The sequence below is a fragment of the Hypanus sabinus genome, chromosome 1, assembly GCF_030144855.1.
Source record: "Hypanus sabinus isolate sHypSab1 chromosome 1, sHypSab1.hap1, whole genome shotgun sequence".
NCBI classification, from domain to species: Eukaryota; Metazoa; Chordata; class Chondrichthyes; order Myliobatiformes; family Dasyatidae; genus Hypanus; species Hypanus sabinus.
This window is the reverse complement of record NC_082706.1, coordinates 88,161,227-88,177,389: the sequence shown is the minus strand read 5'-3', so window position 1 is coordinate 88,177,389 and position 16,163 is coordinate 88,161,227. Positions and strand designations below refer to the sequence as shown.

Below are 16,163 nucleotides of genomic sequence, written 5' to 3'. Positions count from 1 at the left end.
TGACTTGTTTCTGCCATTAGATCTATCGTACACCCTAGAGGTTTGACCATTCAATACAACTACCTTATGTTGCCTTTGCACAAACCTCCCATCCCATCTCGTCATATCCAGTCAGTCCAGTCCCCATTTCTTGTCTTTCTTGTGTGTATATTGTTTCGTATTATAGCCTACGTTATTGTGTGCTATATGTGTGTTACGTGTAATACTGTGCTTTACACCCTGGTCTGCAGAAATGTTCTCTCATTTGGCGGTATTCATGTATATGGTTACAATTGCAATAAACTTGACTTGACTTGACTATTCAACCTTGAGAAGCCAACCATTGCTTTAAGAGTTACAGGCGACAGATAATCAAAGTGAACAACAACCACCTGAGGCTCACACCACATTTTACACCGTGGCATATATTCAGATTTATTTATCACACGTACATTGAAACATACTGCAAGTTGCACCATTTGTATAAACAAGTAACACAACCTAGGGATGGACTGGGGACAGCCCACAAGTGTTGCGGCTGCTAACTCAGCATGCCCACCATATGTGCAGAACAACAACAACAGAACAACAGCAACTAAACAACAACAGCAAAGCGAGCCCCTACCTCAATTCCACACACAGAGACAGTCCTCCAAATCCAGGACAGGCCGTCAGTGGGCCTTCAGAGGACTCTTGATTATTGGAGTAAGAGGTGCCCTTTTGATATCAACTCAATGGAATGCAGCCCTACACATTATACCTAATTCAACTGTAGTCACAATATAGCATAAAATAATGTGACATTATCCACTTTGTAGGAAAAACTAAAGAGGAGTAATTAAATGGCAATCAGTTGAAAAATACTGAAGTTTAAAGAGACCCAGATGTGCTTATTAACTAGTTACTGAAAGCAGATTTGATGTTGCACCAACTAATTAAAGAAGCAAATGTACTTTGGCTTCACTGAAAGAAACTTTGAGTACAGGAACAAGGATATCTTGCTGTAATTGTATAGGGCCTCTCCCAGAGATTGTGCACAAATCTGGTCCCCATATCTAAGAAATGATGTCCAAAACGAAAAAAAAATTCATGAGTGGCAGTTCTGTGGGTGAAAATGGGCTGTTAATGAGAGAGGTAAGAGGAGATTCCATACTGTTTTAAGCCTATAGGAAGGTGACATTAAATCAAATAACCACACATTGCAACAGTGGTGTGCAGAAGAGCATCCCTGAATGCACAACACGTCGAACCCTGAAGTGACTGGCTTACAGCAGCAGAAGACCACGATTGCTCAGAAATCAAGTACAGGAAGTACCCTAATAATGTGGCCAATGAATGTACATTTCACAAAGGGATGGCAATGAAATTCCTTTGACTAATTCCTGGAATGGCGGGAATGAATGGGTCTACTAGGCTTCACTAGAGCTTTGAAAAGTGAGAGGAGATCCAACTAAAACATTCAAGATTCTGACAATGTGTTACAGGCTAGCTGCAGGGAGGATACTTCAACTGGTGTGTGGGTGTAGATTCAGGATGTAATTACCTCTTATCCTGAGGCAAGATCTCCTGGATGCCTTGCCTCAGGATATGAGGCAAGATATCTAGGACAAACTAGGAGAAATTCCTTCAAAAAAGGGTAGTACACTTGATGAATCAAAAAAGAGTCAGATAGATTTCTAGTCTCAATGGCATGGGAGAGAGTGGGATTATTGAGATGGATGATCATGGACATATTGAATGTAGGAGAAAACACAAACGGCCAAATGCCATACTCCTTCTACTAATTGTCTGTTTCAAGCAGTAAAAGTTATGCCTATTTGATGAAGCTTTAATTATTTGTTGGTGCTATTTGTCAAAGTTGTGCATTTACATCATATAATCCTAGAAAGATCATTACATTCTCCAAATGTTAAGCAATATAGTAAGATAAAGGAATATTTGTTGGATGATGAATAAAATGTGCATGAAGTGGGATATAAAACAGCACTTTTTTTATCGGTTAGAGCCATTTATTAAGTTGTTAGTGGGTATGATGAGATTGGTTTGCTTAATAATCAGTACACATACTGAGTTAGAATCCACAATGTACAGCAGAAACTGCAGAGAGTGGTAAACCCAGCCCAATCAGTCACAAACTCATAGCATCCTTCCATCAAATCCAGCATCATGGATCATGGCTGACAGTATGGTCAGCAATGTCTGCCATCGTCATGGCCACTCCCTTTTCCCTCGTCCCCCTCCTAGAAGCTTGAAAGCCAGACAACCAGACTCAAGAACAGCTTCTTCCTCACTGCTATCAGACTCATGAATCAATCACCTCCCCTCACACCCGCTTCCTGGTAGTGCTGCCACATTCTCATACTCTGCTAATTCTACCTCTCTGTTATTCTGTTACTGTTATTCCAGTATTATCTTTGAACTGTTTCAGAATCCACTATAATCTTTGCACATTTCAGCTGTTTTGTATTCATTGTTCAATTTATCATTATATTTGTATATAACATTATGTATACAGTTTACTCGGAGCTTCATGCAAACAAGGAATTTCATTGTACCCTGGTGTACAGGACAATAAAACAAATTCAATCAAATCTGAGTATGCAATTTGGATATTATTGGTGCTCTGAAGAAAGCATAAATGAATGAATGGTTAAGGTGGCTCAGAACTCGGCTGATGTTTTAGTTTTTTGTTTTAGGTTCGTAGGGGGAAAAGAGCGGGGAATTAGGGGTCAGATTAGGGTTAAGGGGCAGGGATGTGGGAGAATTAGCGGTCAGGCCAGAGTCTAGGCCTCCGCTTTGCATTTGAAGTCGAGCGACACAGTTGTGGGACATCTGTAGTTGGATGTAAGGCTGGCAGACTAGCAAGAATGAGGACTGGTGGCTCCCCGACCGGGTGAATGAGTTGTAGGCAGGTTCCAAGGTCAGAGCTCCATGTGGACAAGAGGCCCAAGGGCTGCGGATCAGCTGGGTATGTGAGTTTGCGAGGCAGGAGTTCAAGGCCCTGTTTATGGGGTCTCATCATCAGTGAGTATGACATTTGAGGCCTAGTGCTCAGGGTCCTCATTCGAACTGGCACTCTGATAGGTTCATGAGAATGATCCTGGGAATTGAAAGATTAATGTATGAGGAGTGTTTCTTGGCTCTGGACCTGTACTCACTGAAGTTTAGAAGAATAAACGGAGGAGAGAGGTAGTAACAGATCATATGCCCGGTTTACTGCCATACAAGTACATGTGTGCTCAGATGCAATAAAAAGCTTACTTGTGGCAGCTTTGCAGGCACATTACGTCAGTTAAGCAACATTCACAAGTAAAACGTTAATTAACATGAATTATACAGTCTTTTTACTTGGAAGTAAATAGCCCATTTCAGTGCAAAGTAATCATATTGTTTCTGATCTGTAGTGTTTAGAGTTGTGTCAGTTGGTTTAAGAACAACATTTCTGAAGGGAAGGAGCTGTTCTTGGATCTAGTCATGTGGAACCTCGGGCTTCTGATACACACACCTGGAAATAGCATGGCCTGGACAGTGGGGATCTGTGATAATGCATGTTGCCCTCCTGAGCCAGTATCTCCCGTAGATACTACCAACAGTAGGGAGAATGTGCCCACTACTCTCTGAAACTTTTTCATCCCTGCTCAATTGAATTGTTGTATCAGACCATGATTCAGCCAATCAGGACACTCAACCGTAATTCCGTAGATACTTGTCAGGGTGTTCAGTGACAAGTTGACCCTCCTTAACCTCCTAAGAAAGTAAAGATACTGATACACTTTCCTTAGGATTGCCCAAGAAAGGTCATTTGATATTTGATGTTATTACACAGGAGTATAAAGTTGCTGACTCTTTCCACTGCCGAGCCCCCAGTGTAGACTGGCACACTTAGACTGGGAGAGAGCTTGTTGGGGTGAGGAAAATCCGATTGGATAGGGAACCAGATTGTTGAGAAGGGCTTGTGGCAGATTTTACTGAAGTCACTGGAGATTGGGAACATGCTATTCCAAATGGTAAATGAAGGGAACTCATTCAAAATCTGAGTTTTGGGTGAAGACACTTCGTCAGGACTGAATGAAAGGCCCAAAATAGTGACCCTTTATTCCTGTCCATAGACGCTGGTCCATAGTTCCTCCAGCACTTTGTGTGTGTTGCTTGGATTTCTAGCATCTGCAGATTTTCTCGTGTTTGAGTTCCTCCACTGTTTTTTTTTTCCCCATGTTACTCTGGATTTCCAGCGTGTGCAGAATCTCTTGTGCTTGTGGTTCTAAGAACCTTGATTATTCTGTTGCAGCGAGAAAGCATTTTGCAACTAGATCTGACAATCTCCGTCTCTCTTCAGTTAACTAAGTTTCTTGACAAATTTAAATGCCTTCCAAAGTCTAAGGAATATGGCCTAAATTGAACATTACAATTACTGACTGGGCAGTCCAAGGTCAGGGATATCTGTTTCTAGGCCACATACATAGTAAGTATAATGAGAACTTCTATCTCTGACATGTCTTGAGTCCTGCAGCTCCGTGTGAAAATTTAATTTCACCAAATGACCCCCTCCCTACCCCCACTGTTCTTCCATCATATCCTTAAGCCTTTGCTGACTGGGCATTGTGCTCCCTGCTCAGGGAAATAGGTCTGTCTTTCTTACCACATCTAAGCCTCTTTTGCACAACTTAATGAAGTATCTGCTGCCATCCTGTTTTGAAGAAAAGAACATGATCTTAGCTGCTTAAACATTTCACTGAAAGCTCTAGATAGAGTGGACATGGAGAAATGTTTCCTATAACAGCGACTCTGGGACCAGAGGGGACAGCCTCAGAATATAAGGACCCTTTGAGAACAGAAGTGAGGAGGTATGGCTTTTGCCAGAGGGTGTTAAATCTGTGGAATTCTTTGCTACGAATGGCTGTGGGAGCCAAGTCATTGGGTATATTTAAAACAGAGACTGACAGGTTCCTGATTAGTAAGGGTGTCGAAGGGTAACGAGGGGAAAGCAAGAAGAATAGCGTTGAGAGGGATAATAAGAGGAATGGCGGTGCAGACCCCTCAATGGACTAATTCCACTCATGTCTTATGCTCTTGTAGTCTTAATTAAACCTTTTGCAGCATCTTGTTGCAGTCCAGTGCTGATTCATCCTTCCTGTAGCAAGCTCACTAGAACTAGACACAATACTGTAGCTTTGCATTACCTCAATATTCTTATATTCTACGTCTCAGCCTATAATATATCCCATATGTCTTCTTAATCTCAGGATTTACAAAGGATGTGCATGGTGCAACTGGCAGGTGTATTTACAGACATTTTTAATCTCTCCCTCCCCCAGAGCAGAGTGCCCTCTTGCTTCAAAACATCCATCATTGTCCCTTTACCTAAAAAGACCAAGGCAACATGTCTGAACGACTGGTGTCCTGTTGCACTCACCTCAATAATAAGCAAATGCTTTGAGAGGCTGGTCAAGGAGTACATCTGCAGCATGCTACCACCCCCACTGGACTCACAACCTATTGACACAATAGCCACAGCTCTACACACCATCCTCACACATCTGGAGAAGAAGGATACTTATGTGAGAATGCTGTTCTTGGACTAAAGTTCAGCATTCAACAACATAATTCCCTCCAGGCTCGACAAGAAGCTCAGCGACCTCAGCCTTCACCCTGCCTTGTGCAGCTGGATCCTAGACTTCATGTCAGATCACCAGCAGGTGATAAGAGTGAGCTGCCTCACCTCTGCCCCTCTGACCCTCAACACAGGTGCTCCTCAGGGCTGTGTCCTAAGCCCCCTTCTTTTACTCTCTGTATACCCATGGCTGTGTCGCCACCCACAGATCCAATCTGCTAATTAAATTTGCTGATGATACTACATTGATTAGCCTAATCTCAAATAATAATGAGGCAGCCTACTAAGAAAAAGTCATCGTCCTGACACAGTGGTGTCAAGAAAACAACCTCTCCCTCATTGTTGCAAAAACAAAGGAGCTGGTTGTGGACTACAGGAGGAATGGAGACGGGCTAACCCTATAGATATCAATGGATCTGGGGTTGAGAGGGTGAACAACTTTAAGTTCCTCAGCAGCCACATCGCCGAGGACCTCACGTGGTCTGGACATCCCGGCCGTGTGGTGAAAAGCACAGCAGCACCTCTTTCACTTCAGACGGTTGAAGTAGTTTGATATATATCCCCAAATCCTAAGGACTTTCTACAGAGGCACAATTGAGAGCATCTTGACTGGATGCATCAATGCCTGGTATGGGAACTCTACTTCCCTCAATCACAGGACTCTGCAGAGAGTGGTGTGGACAGCCCTGTGCATCTGTAAATGTGAACTTCCCACTATTCAAGACATTTACAGAGACAGGTGTGTAAAAAGCACCCAAAGGATCATTGGGGACCCAAGTCACCCCAAGCACAAACTGTTCCAGCTGCTACCATGCAGAAATGGTACCACAGCATAAAAGCCAGGACCAACAGACTCCAGGACAGCTTCTTCCACCAGGCCATCAGACTGATTAATTCATGCTGATACAGTTGTATTTCTATGTTATACTGACTATCCTGTGATCGGAAAGAGGTGAAATGCCATCGGTCATTGGAAAAGCGTTAGGCTACAGTCGGTCAACGATTGGAACAATTTTAAAGGATAAAGTGAGAATAATGGAGCATGTGAAAGGCCCTGCCCCGATGAAAGCTACAATTATTATTAAGCAATGCAGTGGTTTAATTATTGGAATACATATGTGTTTTATATGCATAGAAAAGTAAAATATATATTATATACTAAGACAAACATTTGACTAACTGGCGGTAAATAATACCGGATGTACTTGTTCCAATTTAAAGACGGACTCAGGAACGGAACTTGTCCGTAACCTGGGGACTGCCTGTATTGCACGTTTAGAAGCAGATGTAATGTAAAGATTTTTACTCCTCAGGTATTTGAAGGATGTAAGTAATAAAGTCAATTTAATTCAAAATTCAGTAATCACTTCCCAACCACTTGCTCCACTTATGTACCTGATCTCTTGATGTGAACTCCAAAGCACTTCAGTTGCTTTAAATCAGGATCCCTGACCTTTTTTATGCCATGGACCAACACCATCAAGCAAGGGGTCCTGTGGAACCCAAGTTATAAATAATTCAGTACTTAACTATTATTTATTCCCTTGCCATTCTGTCCCCCATCCCAACCAGCAATCTATGAACTCCAATCTCTCGGCGTTGAATTTGATTGATAACTATTCTGCCAGTCTAATGATGCATGTGAATACCTTCTTTCTTCTTTGTTAACAACAACATTGCTAGTTTTACAACCCAAGCTTCATTCTTTTATCAGCACTGGCAGGCTCTAAGAAAAAGCTATGTTTAAACCTAATCTTTTCTTTCCTCCTTTATTAGTAATCTCGTACCATTCCACTGTATTAATAATTAATTATTTTCTATCTACTTCTGTCTTGAACTGCTGGACATAAATTAAGGTGAATGAAACATTTCTGAAATTGTCAAGACATTTGCTGCAAAATATCATCTCAATAGTAATTCATGGGCAGAATCTAGAATATTTGAATTTCAATTAAAGTTTTACGAAGCAGGCTATTTCTGGAAGCAGGTTTCCTACCGCTTAGACATGGACAATTCTTTACAGATCTCAAGCAGATTGAAATTGAAGTTTGCTCTATGATCTGGTTATTAACATGGGCATAGATGTGCATTTAGATGGTTTCAATGAATAGATCACTGTTGGGTGCAGCCAACTGCATGTCCTTGAAAGTTTTAAGAGAACATTAAAGCAAGGAATTAGCAGATCTACACTCTCACTTGCTAAAGATACTCTCAGCATCTCTGAAATCCAAGGCTTCTAATGCCAAAAAGAACAAGTCACCAGGTCATAGAATTTATGAAAAAAAATTTGTGAACAATACTGAATCAACGTTTGATTTCTGAACTTCCTCCCCATTTAGAAAACAGATAAAGCCTTTGTTTCTTCTACGAAGTGCATGACCATACACTTCCTCTGTAGTGACAATGCTATGTGTGACACACACTTTATGGCATGCTACCTCCTACTCAAGGGTAATTTGGGTAATAAATGTTCATCATGACAACAATTCCCACTTTACCCCAGGGTAAAGTGGTTAGCACAACGCTTTACAGTACCAGCAACCCGGGTTCAATTCCCGCCGCTGTCTGTAAGGAGTTTGAACATTCTCTCTGTGACTGCGTGGGTTTCCTCCAGGTGCTCCAATTTCCTCCCGCAGTCCAAAGATGTAAAGGTCAGTAAGCTAATTAGTCATTGTAAATTGTCCTGTAATTAGGCTGAGATTAAATCCGGGATTGCTAGGTGGCCCGACTCAAAGGGTGAGAAGGGCCTATTCCGTACTGTAGCTCAATAAATAAAAAGTAAATAAAAACATAAAGGAGGTGGTGAGAAGAAAATATTTCTCCCTGTTAGTGCTGTAAATGAAAATATAACAACAGGATCCTATTAGAATTGTTTCTCTTCTTCTTACGCAGTCCCTTGAGATTGAGGATGTTTTGTTTCCACCCTGTTTAGTTTTGAGTACTGAAGTGACTCATGAAGCCAGTTTTGGAACCACAGATTGCAGGAGGTGCCTCAGAGGAAGGGTGCAAGTAGGTTGAATGGCCTCGATAGAGTAGATATAGAGAAGATGTTTCAAATAGAGGGAGAGTCAAGGACCAGTGGACACAGCCCCAGAATACAAGGATTTCCCTTTTAGAACAGAGATTAGGAGCAATTTCTTGAGAAGGTGGTATGTGAGTCACACTTAGCATTGTCACGCTACCACAGGGAAGTGTATGGTCATGCACTTTTGTAGAAGAAATAAAGGCTTTACTTATTTTCTGAATGGGACAGGAATATTCCGTTGATGTTTCAGGCAAAGATCTTTCATCAGTCTGCAAAAGGCAGGGGGGAAGAAGCCAGAATAAGAAGGTGTGGGGAGGGAAAAGAATAAACACTGGCAGGCGATAGGTGAGACCACCTTAGGGGAATGTAGGTGGGATGAAGTGAGAGGAAAGGGAAAGGGGCTGAAGAAGAAGGAATCAGATAGGAGGGGAGTGGACCTTGGGAGAAAAGGAAGCAGGGGTTGGGGAGGAGAGGCATCAGAGAGACATAGTGGGCAGGTGCAGAGAAGAGAGTGGATACGAGGAGAGGCAGAATGGGGAATGGAAAAAGAGTGAAGGGGGGGTTACCAGAAATTAGGGCAGTTGATGTTCGTGCCATCAGATTGTAAGCTACCCAGACGAAATATGAGGTGTTGCTCCCCAACCTGCGCGAGGCCTCATTGTGGTAGCAGAGGAAGTCCTGGACTGAGATGTCAAAATTGGAATGGGAAGTAAAATTAAAACAGGTGACCGCTAGGAAATCCTGTGCCTGGACACTCTACACTCCAGAAGCTCCATGGTCTCTGTGCTCCATTCCTAAACTAGGTATAAATTGGTCTCTTGATCTGTAAGGGTGTCAAATGTTACAGGGAGAAGGCTGGAGAATGGGGTTGGGAGGGTGAGTAAATCAGCGATGATGGAATGGCAGAGCAGACCCGATGGCCTGGATGGCCTAATACTTCTCCTTTGTCTTATGGCCTTCTGGTCCTATGGTGGTGAGATCTACATTTCTGCTGCAATCATGCATTCCTGATGGCATGGAGTTCCGTTTCCCTGTGCTCCATCGCAGCAGTCATGGACCAGATTTCCCAGGAGTCACTGACTAGGCAGTCCAAGGTGTCTTACACAGTCAGTTCCATGCTTGTGCAACTAAACCGGTACTAATCGGATTGAGTTTCATATTCTGACCTCTGGACTGTTGGAAGAGAGCTACAATTTCCCCTCAAACCTCCAAGCTAGTTCAGCTCTAGTGAAAGAGCATTCAACATGAAGCCATTAAAAATACATTTATACCTCAGTGTAAGATAACTAGAGAATAGCATTCACTTTTCAAAGACGTACTTCTGTCAGTTTATCAGAAAATAACACACTTTAGACAACTGAACATTATGTTTTATTTTATCTTCTGACAGACCTCCAACGTGGATGTTCAAGACCTGAGTTGTCTGGTTTGCTAATTTATGAAGCTAACAGGAGTTACGCTTTGAAATGAGGGAAATGCTTTTTTTCAATAATGTATGAGGGAGGCATTAACAGAAGGCCATAAAACTGTCCGGTTTTGTGAAATATTGAGATAATATTTATGCATGGAAAAGGCTTCTGAGAATTTAACGTGGTAAATAGCCCAGAGTAGGATGTGGTTTGAGAGGTCAAAGAAATTAGAATTAACTGAGCTTTTGAAAAGAAAAATGTACATAGCAATAAATGATTCCTGAATTTTAATGTAATTTATGCAGTATGAAGGCAATTTAATGATGTATTCTGTTTAGTTAGTCCATTTATACTTAATGAAGATGTCACTGCATGTATTTCCAAAATCAAATCCCGTTTTGGTATCTGCCAACTAAATCTATAAAACTAATGCAAATTAATTCTCCAAAATGTGTGATAGGACATGTGATATGGTATAAATGAGAAATTTTCTGCAGGTACCCTACAAAAAAAAAAATCCCTTAAAAACTGATAAAAGGGACTGATTTTCAATCTCTTGGGAAAAAGAGCATCATTACATCCTTTGAAGATTATGTTAAAGGATAAACATCCTTTAAAGATACTTTCATGATATTCTTCAATAACATACATTGTAATTATATTCCATGATTCCTTGTAAAGACCCGTGCATAATTTCCTGTGCTTGTAATTAATTCCTTTGCCAAATTTAAAAGTGTGCTGATTTTTGCCTTCTTGACTAAAATGGTCTTACTGTAAAATCTTCCATTATTAATATTGAATCATTTTCCTCTCAAAGCAACGTTCCTTATATAACTCTACCACTGGATCTTTGATATAGTCATTGGGGCTGCTATAAAATTCCATCAGAGTATGGGAATAGGAATCCAGTGAAACTAAAGCTCATACTGTATCCTCAGAATGCCGAAAGATATCTGATTTTCTGTTATGCAAGCTCTGAAATAGGCCAGCACTCACACCAAGATAAGATAAGATAAGATAGTCACAGTTGGCATGGATGAGCTGGATTAAAGAGCTGTTTCCATGCAATAACAATCTATGACCCTCTGACTCTAGCGGCCGGATTTGGGTCCCTAAGACCCACACTCTCAACATCCCTTACTTTGGATAGGAGTTCTCTGAAGTGGGTAACTACAGCTTGCAACCAAGCCACATATCTGTGCCATACTTGGCAACCAAGTTTATGTAGTGTATATGTAGTGGGTACCTGCCAAAAGTGATAATGAAGTTGATGGAATGAACCAGATTACCTAAAAAATCTTGAGTAACACACACAGAATAATGGAGGAACTCAGCGGCATCTATGGAGAAGAATAAACAGTTGATGTTTCAAGCCGAGACCCTTCATCGGTTTGCAAAACAAAGGTGTGGGGCGAGGGGAAAGAGTCAACACTGGTAGGTGATAGGTGAGACCAGATGAGGGGAAGATAGGTGGGTGGGGGACGGGGGAGTGAAGTGAGAGGTAGTAGATGGAAACGGTAAAGGGGCTGAAGAAGAAGGAATCAGATAGGAGAGGAGAGTGGACCTTGGGAGAAAGGGAAGAGGGGGGTGGGGAGGGAGGACAGGGAGGCACCAGAGGGACGTGGTATGTAGGTGTGGAGAAGACAGCAGATATGAGGAGAGGCAGAAAGTGGAGTGAATAAAGAGTGAAGGTGGATTTGGATGGAAGTACCACAAGTTAAAGCAATCGCCGTTCATGCCATCAGGTTGTAAACTACCCAGATGGAGTATGAGCTGTTGCTCCTCCATCCTGAGTGTGGCCTCATTGTGGTAGTAGAGGAAATCCTGGACTGAGATGTCAAAATGGGAATGAGAAGCAGAATTAAAATGGGGGGGCCTCCCATTCCTAGAAACTCTACGGTCCAGAAGGTTGAACTGGGTCTCTGTGCTCCTCTCCTAAACTAGGTATAAACTGGTATGAATTTCGGAGACAATGTACAATATACTGTGTATATACTACACTCAGCAGTCACTTTACTAGGTACCTCCTGTTCCGTTAAAGTGGATACTTAGTATACGTTAGTGGTCTTCTGGTACTGTAGCCCACCCACTTCAGAATTGCTCTTCTTGCACACCACTGTTGTAACACATGTTTATTTGAGTTACTGTCACCTTCCTGTCAGTTTGAACCAATCTGGCCGTTCTAATCTGACCTTTCTCATTAACAAGGTGTTTTCACTCACAGAACTGCTGCTCACTGGAGGTTTTTGTTTCTCACATCATTCTCTGTAAACTCTGGAGACTCTTGGGCATGAAAATTCCAGGGCATGAAAATCAGCAGTTTCTGAGATACTCAGACCACCCCATCTGGCACCAACAATCATCCCATGGTCAAAGTCACAGTAACTCCCCATTCTGATGTTTGACCTGGCCCACAACTGAACATCTTAATCATCTCTTCAACACATGGAATTGCTGCCACATGTTTAGCTGATCAGATATTTGCATTAAGGAGCAGGTGCACCAAATGAAGTGGTCGCCAAGTGTAAGTGGCTGTGGTAGAGATTATATCATCTTTCAGGTTGTCACTTCAGCTTCCCATCCACTTTCCTGCTCACCTGGTTTTACCTATCACCTGCCAATTTGTACTCCTTCCTCTCCCACTCCCCCCTTCCCCACCTTTTCATTCTGGCTTCTGCCTCCTTCCTTTTCAGTCCTGATAAAGGGTCTTGGACCAAAATGTCTACTATTTAAGGTTCAAAGGTACATTTAATGTCAGAGAAATGTATACAATATACATTATTTTTCTTTGCAAACATCCATGAAAACAGAGGAGTGCCCCAAAGAATGAATGACAGTCAAATGTTAGAACCCCAAAGCCCCCCCCCAACTACCCCCCCAAGTGTAAGCAGCAGCAAAGCTACGACCCCCCCCCCCACCAGCAAAAAAAGAATCGGTGCCCCCCTCTGAGCACTCAAGCATGCAGCAAAGCATCAATAAAGATATAGTCATATAGTACCCCAGAATACTCGTTCACCTGGTAATTCAACATAAGGCAGGCTCTCCCTCTCCCTAATATGGGAAAAAGAGGTGTTTGCATTTCACAGCGAGAGGGGAAACATAACAAACAACTCACTGATTTACGAAGTTAAAAGTTCGTTGCGTCGCATTTTTCCGACCTCTGTGCTGAAAAGCTCAGGTCTCTGGGCACATAGCCAGCAGCCAGCTTGCTGCTTTCGATCTTCCGTGTACTCCCACGACACACCAGATTCCTGTGGAGGCACCAACCTCGAGCCCGCCCGCCTCCAGAGCCACGAGATCCCGAAACGCTGAAGGTGTTCTAGTCTTCTAGGCCGTGTCCTTGGCATATCGAATAGTGGCCAGTTGTGAGACCCAGAGAGCAGGTCCCATTCCCGTGAAGAAGCGAAGTCAGTGTCAAACTCTAGGTCAGGGTCTTCAAAAGAACCCTGAAAGGGAAAAGTAGAGATATATTAAAGACAAAAATAGAGCTGTTTACCCCACTCCATGGATGCTGCCTGATCTGCTGAATTCTTACAGCATTTTATGTGCATTGCCTTGGATTTCCAGCATCTGCACAATCACTTGTGTTTTTGGCAGGGAGTAGTTAAGGTAAATAATGTAGCTCCAGAAGAAGAATTTAGTTAACTCGTAAAAAACAAGGCCGTATTGTTGGAGACAGATAAAAAGGACTTTGGATAGTCGTCCGTAAAAAAATAAGTTCAAAGTAAACTTATTATCAAAGTACATATATGTCATCCTATACTGCCCTGAGACTTGTTTTCCTTGTGGGCATTCACAGTAAATACAAAGAAACACAATCGAATCAACAAAAAACTGCATGCAGCAAAGATGGACAAACCACCTATGTGGAAAGGCATTCAACCTCAATTTCAGCATCAATCTACTGTACAGAATGACCTGGTTCTATATGGTGAACACCACGCAAGATCACATAAATGATTTTTTTCTTCATTTGTTTTGCAGAGCGGTTCAATGTGTATTTGATGCCAACCCCCAATCTGGACATTTATGGAGAATGCACCATGCAGATCACACACGAGAACATTTATCTGTGGGACATCCACAATCCTAGAGTAAAGCTGGTGATGTGGCCACTCAGCTCCCTCAGACGGTATGGAAGGGACGCAACATGGTTCACATTTGAAGCTGGCAGGTAACTTTGTTATTGAACTACCTCTGAAGATAATTGTAGGAAGTAATGACATTAATGAAATCTCATTAAGTTCAAATGGCTAAAAGCCTGCATTATCATAATGTATGATGTAATTAGACCATAAGACATTGGAGTAGAATTAGGCCATTCTGCCCTTTGAGTCTGCTCTGCCATTCTATCACAGCTCATTTATTATCCCTCTCAACCCCATTCTCCTGCCTTCTGCCAATACCCTTACTAATCAAGAACTGATTAACTTCAGCTTTAAATATATCCAATCCCTTGGCCTCCCAGATGTCTGAGGCAATCAATTCCACAGATTCAAGATCTATGTAAAAATTAATGTTACATCCACCATTGTCCCTGTCCTATCTATTACATTTTAAAATGCTGTAGTCCCAATACACTGTGCTGATATGCTTGGTTCCTCTGTGTCAGACTCGGAGAGCAGCATCAGGACCCCTGATGTTGAACCCTAACAGGATGTGAGGCCCTGATGGTGTACCTGGTAGTATACTGAAAACCATAGACCATAAGATATAGAAGCAGAATTGGGCCATCTGGCCCATCGAGTCTGCTCTGCCATTCAATCATGGCTGATCCTTTTTTTCCTCCTCCTCAACCCTAGTTCCCCGGCCTTCTCCCCGTAACCTTTGTTGCCATGTCCAGTCAAGAACTTACCAATCTTTGCCTTAAATATACCCAATGACATGGCCAATAAATTCCATAAATTCACCACTCTTTCTCAAAAGAAATTTCTCTGCATCTCTGTTTTGAAAGGGCACCCTTCTATCCTGAGACTGTGCCCTCTTGTCCTGGACTTTCCTACCATGGGAAACATCCTTTCCACATCTACTCTGTCTAGGCATTTTAACACTTGAAAGGTTTCAATGAGATTCCCCCTCATCCTTCTGAATTCCAGCGAGTACAGACCCACAGCCATCAAATATTCATTATATGATAACCCTTTCATTCCTGGAAATATCCTTGTGAACCTCCTCTGGATCTTCTCCAATGTCAGTACATCTTTTCTAAGATGAGGGGCCCAAAACTGTTCACAATACTCAAGGTGAGGACTCACCAGTGCCTTATAAAGCCTCAGCATCACATCCTTGCTCTTGTATTCTAGACCTCTTGAAATGAATGCTAATATGGCATTTGCCTTCCTCACCACCAACTCAACCTGTAAGTTAACCTTCAGGGTGTTCTGCACAAGGACTCCCAAGTCCTTTTGCGTCTGTGCCATCCAACTGCCTAAAGTGCTCAAGGACATCTTCATCCTTCCAATACTGCAGTCATAGGCTCCCACATCCTTCAAAAGAGCATCAATCATTCCGGTCATAAGGAGAGCAGGGAGAGCTGCCTCAAGGACTATCTTCCTGAGCAGGGATTTGGTCTAGCTGTAATTTGTTTACTGCTACAACAGGTCTACAATGGATACAATTTCACTGGCTCTCCACTCAGCCTTGCACCAGTTGGCCAACAACAGTACCGATGTCAGGCTGCTGTTTATTAATGACAGTTTGGTGTTCAACACCATCATTCCCTTAGTACTAATCAGCTGGCTTCAAAACCTGGGACTTTGCATCTCGCTCTGCACTTGAATCTTTGATTTCCTCATAGGAAGACCACAGACAATGCGGATCGGAAATAACTCCTCCCCCTTGCTAAAAATCAACACAGACTCAACTCAAGAATGTATGCTCTGCTCTTTCTATGCACATGACTGTGTGGTTAGGCATAGCTCAAGTGCCATCTATAAATTTGGTGAATCTCAGATGGTGACAATGAGGCATACAGGAATCAGTTAGGAACCAGGTGGTTGAGTGTATTGTGACAACAACCTAGCACTCAAACCCACCCCTGGCAGGGTGTGCCATGTGCCTACCTCCCTCTGTGCAAAAAATGACCCTCTGACATCCTCACTGTACTTTCCTCCAATCATCTTAAAATTATAACCTCTCA

At 42.4% G+C, this 16,163-nt stretch overlaps 1 protein-coding gene across 2 annotated transcripts in view; it reads left to right on the top strand.

Moving 5' to 3' along the window:
• The window catches only part of dok6 (docking protein 6), a 527,037-nt gene that overhangs the window by 412,243 nt on the left and 98,631 nt on the right, over positions 1-16,163 (top strand). For both annotated transcript variants that reach the window (XM_059971537.1, XM_059971547.1), the window contains one exon: positions 14,009-14,198. In XM_059971537.1, coding sequence (XP_059827520.1) covers positions 14,009-14,198 — 190 coding nt within the window. The remainder of the gene's footprint in view (positions 1-14,008; positions 14,199-16,163) is intronic.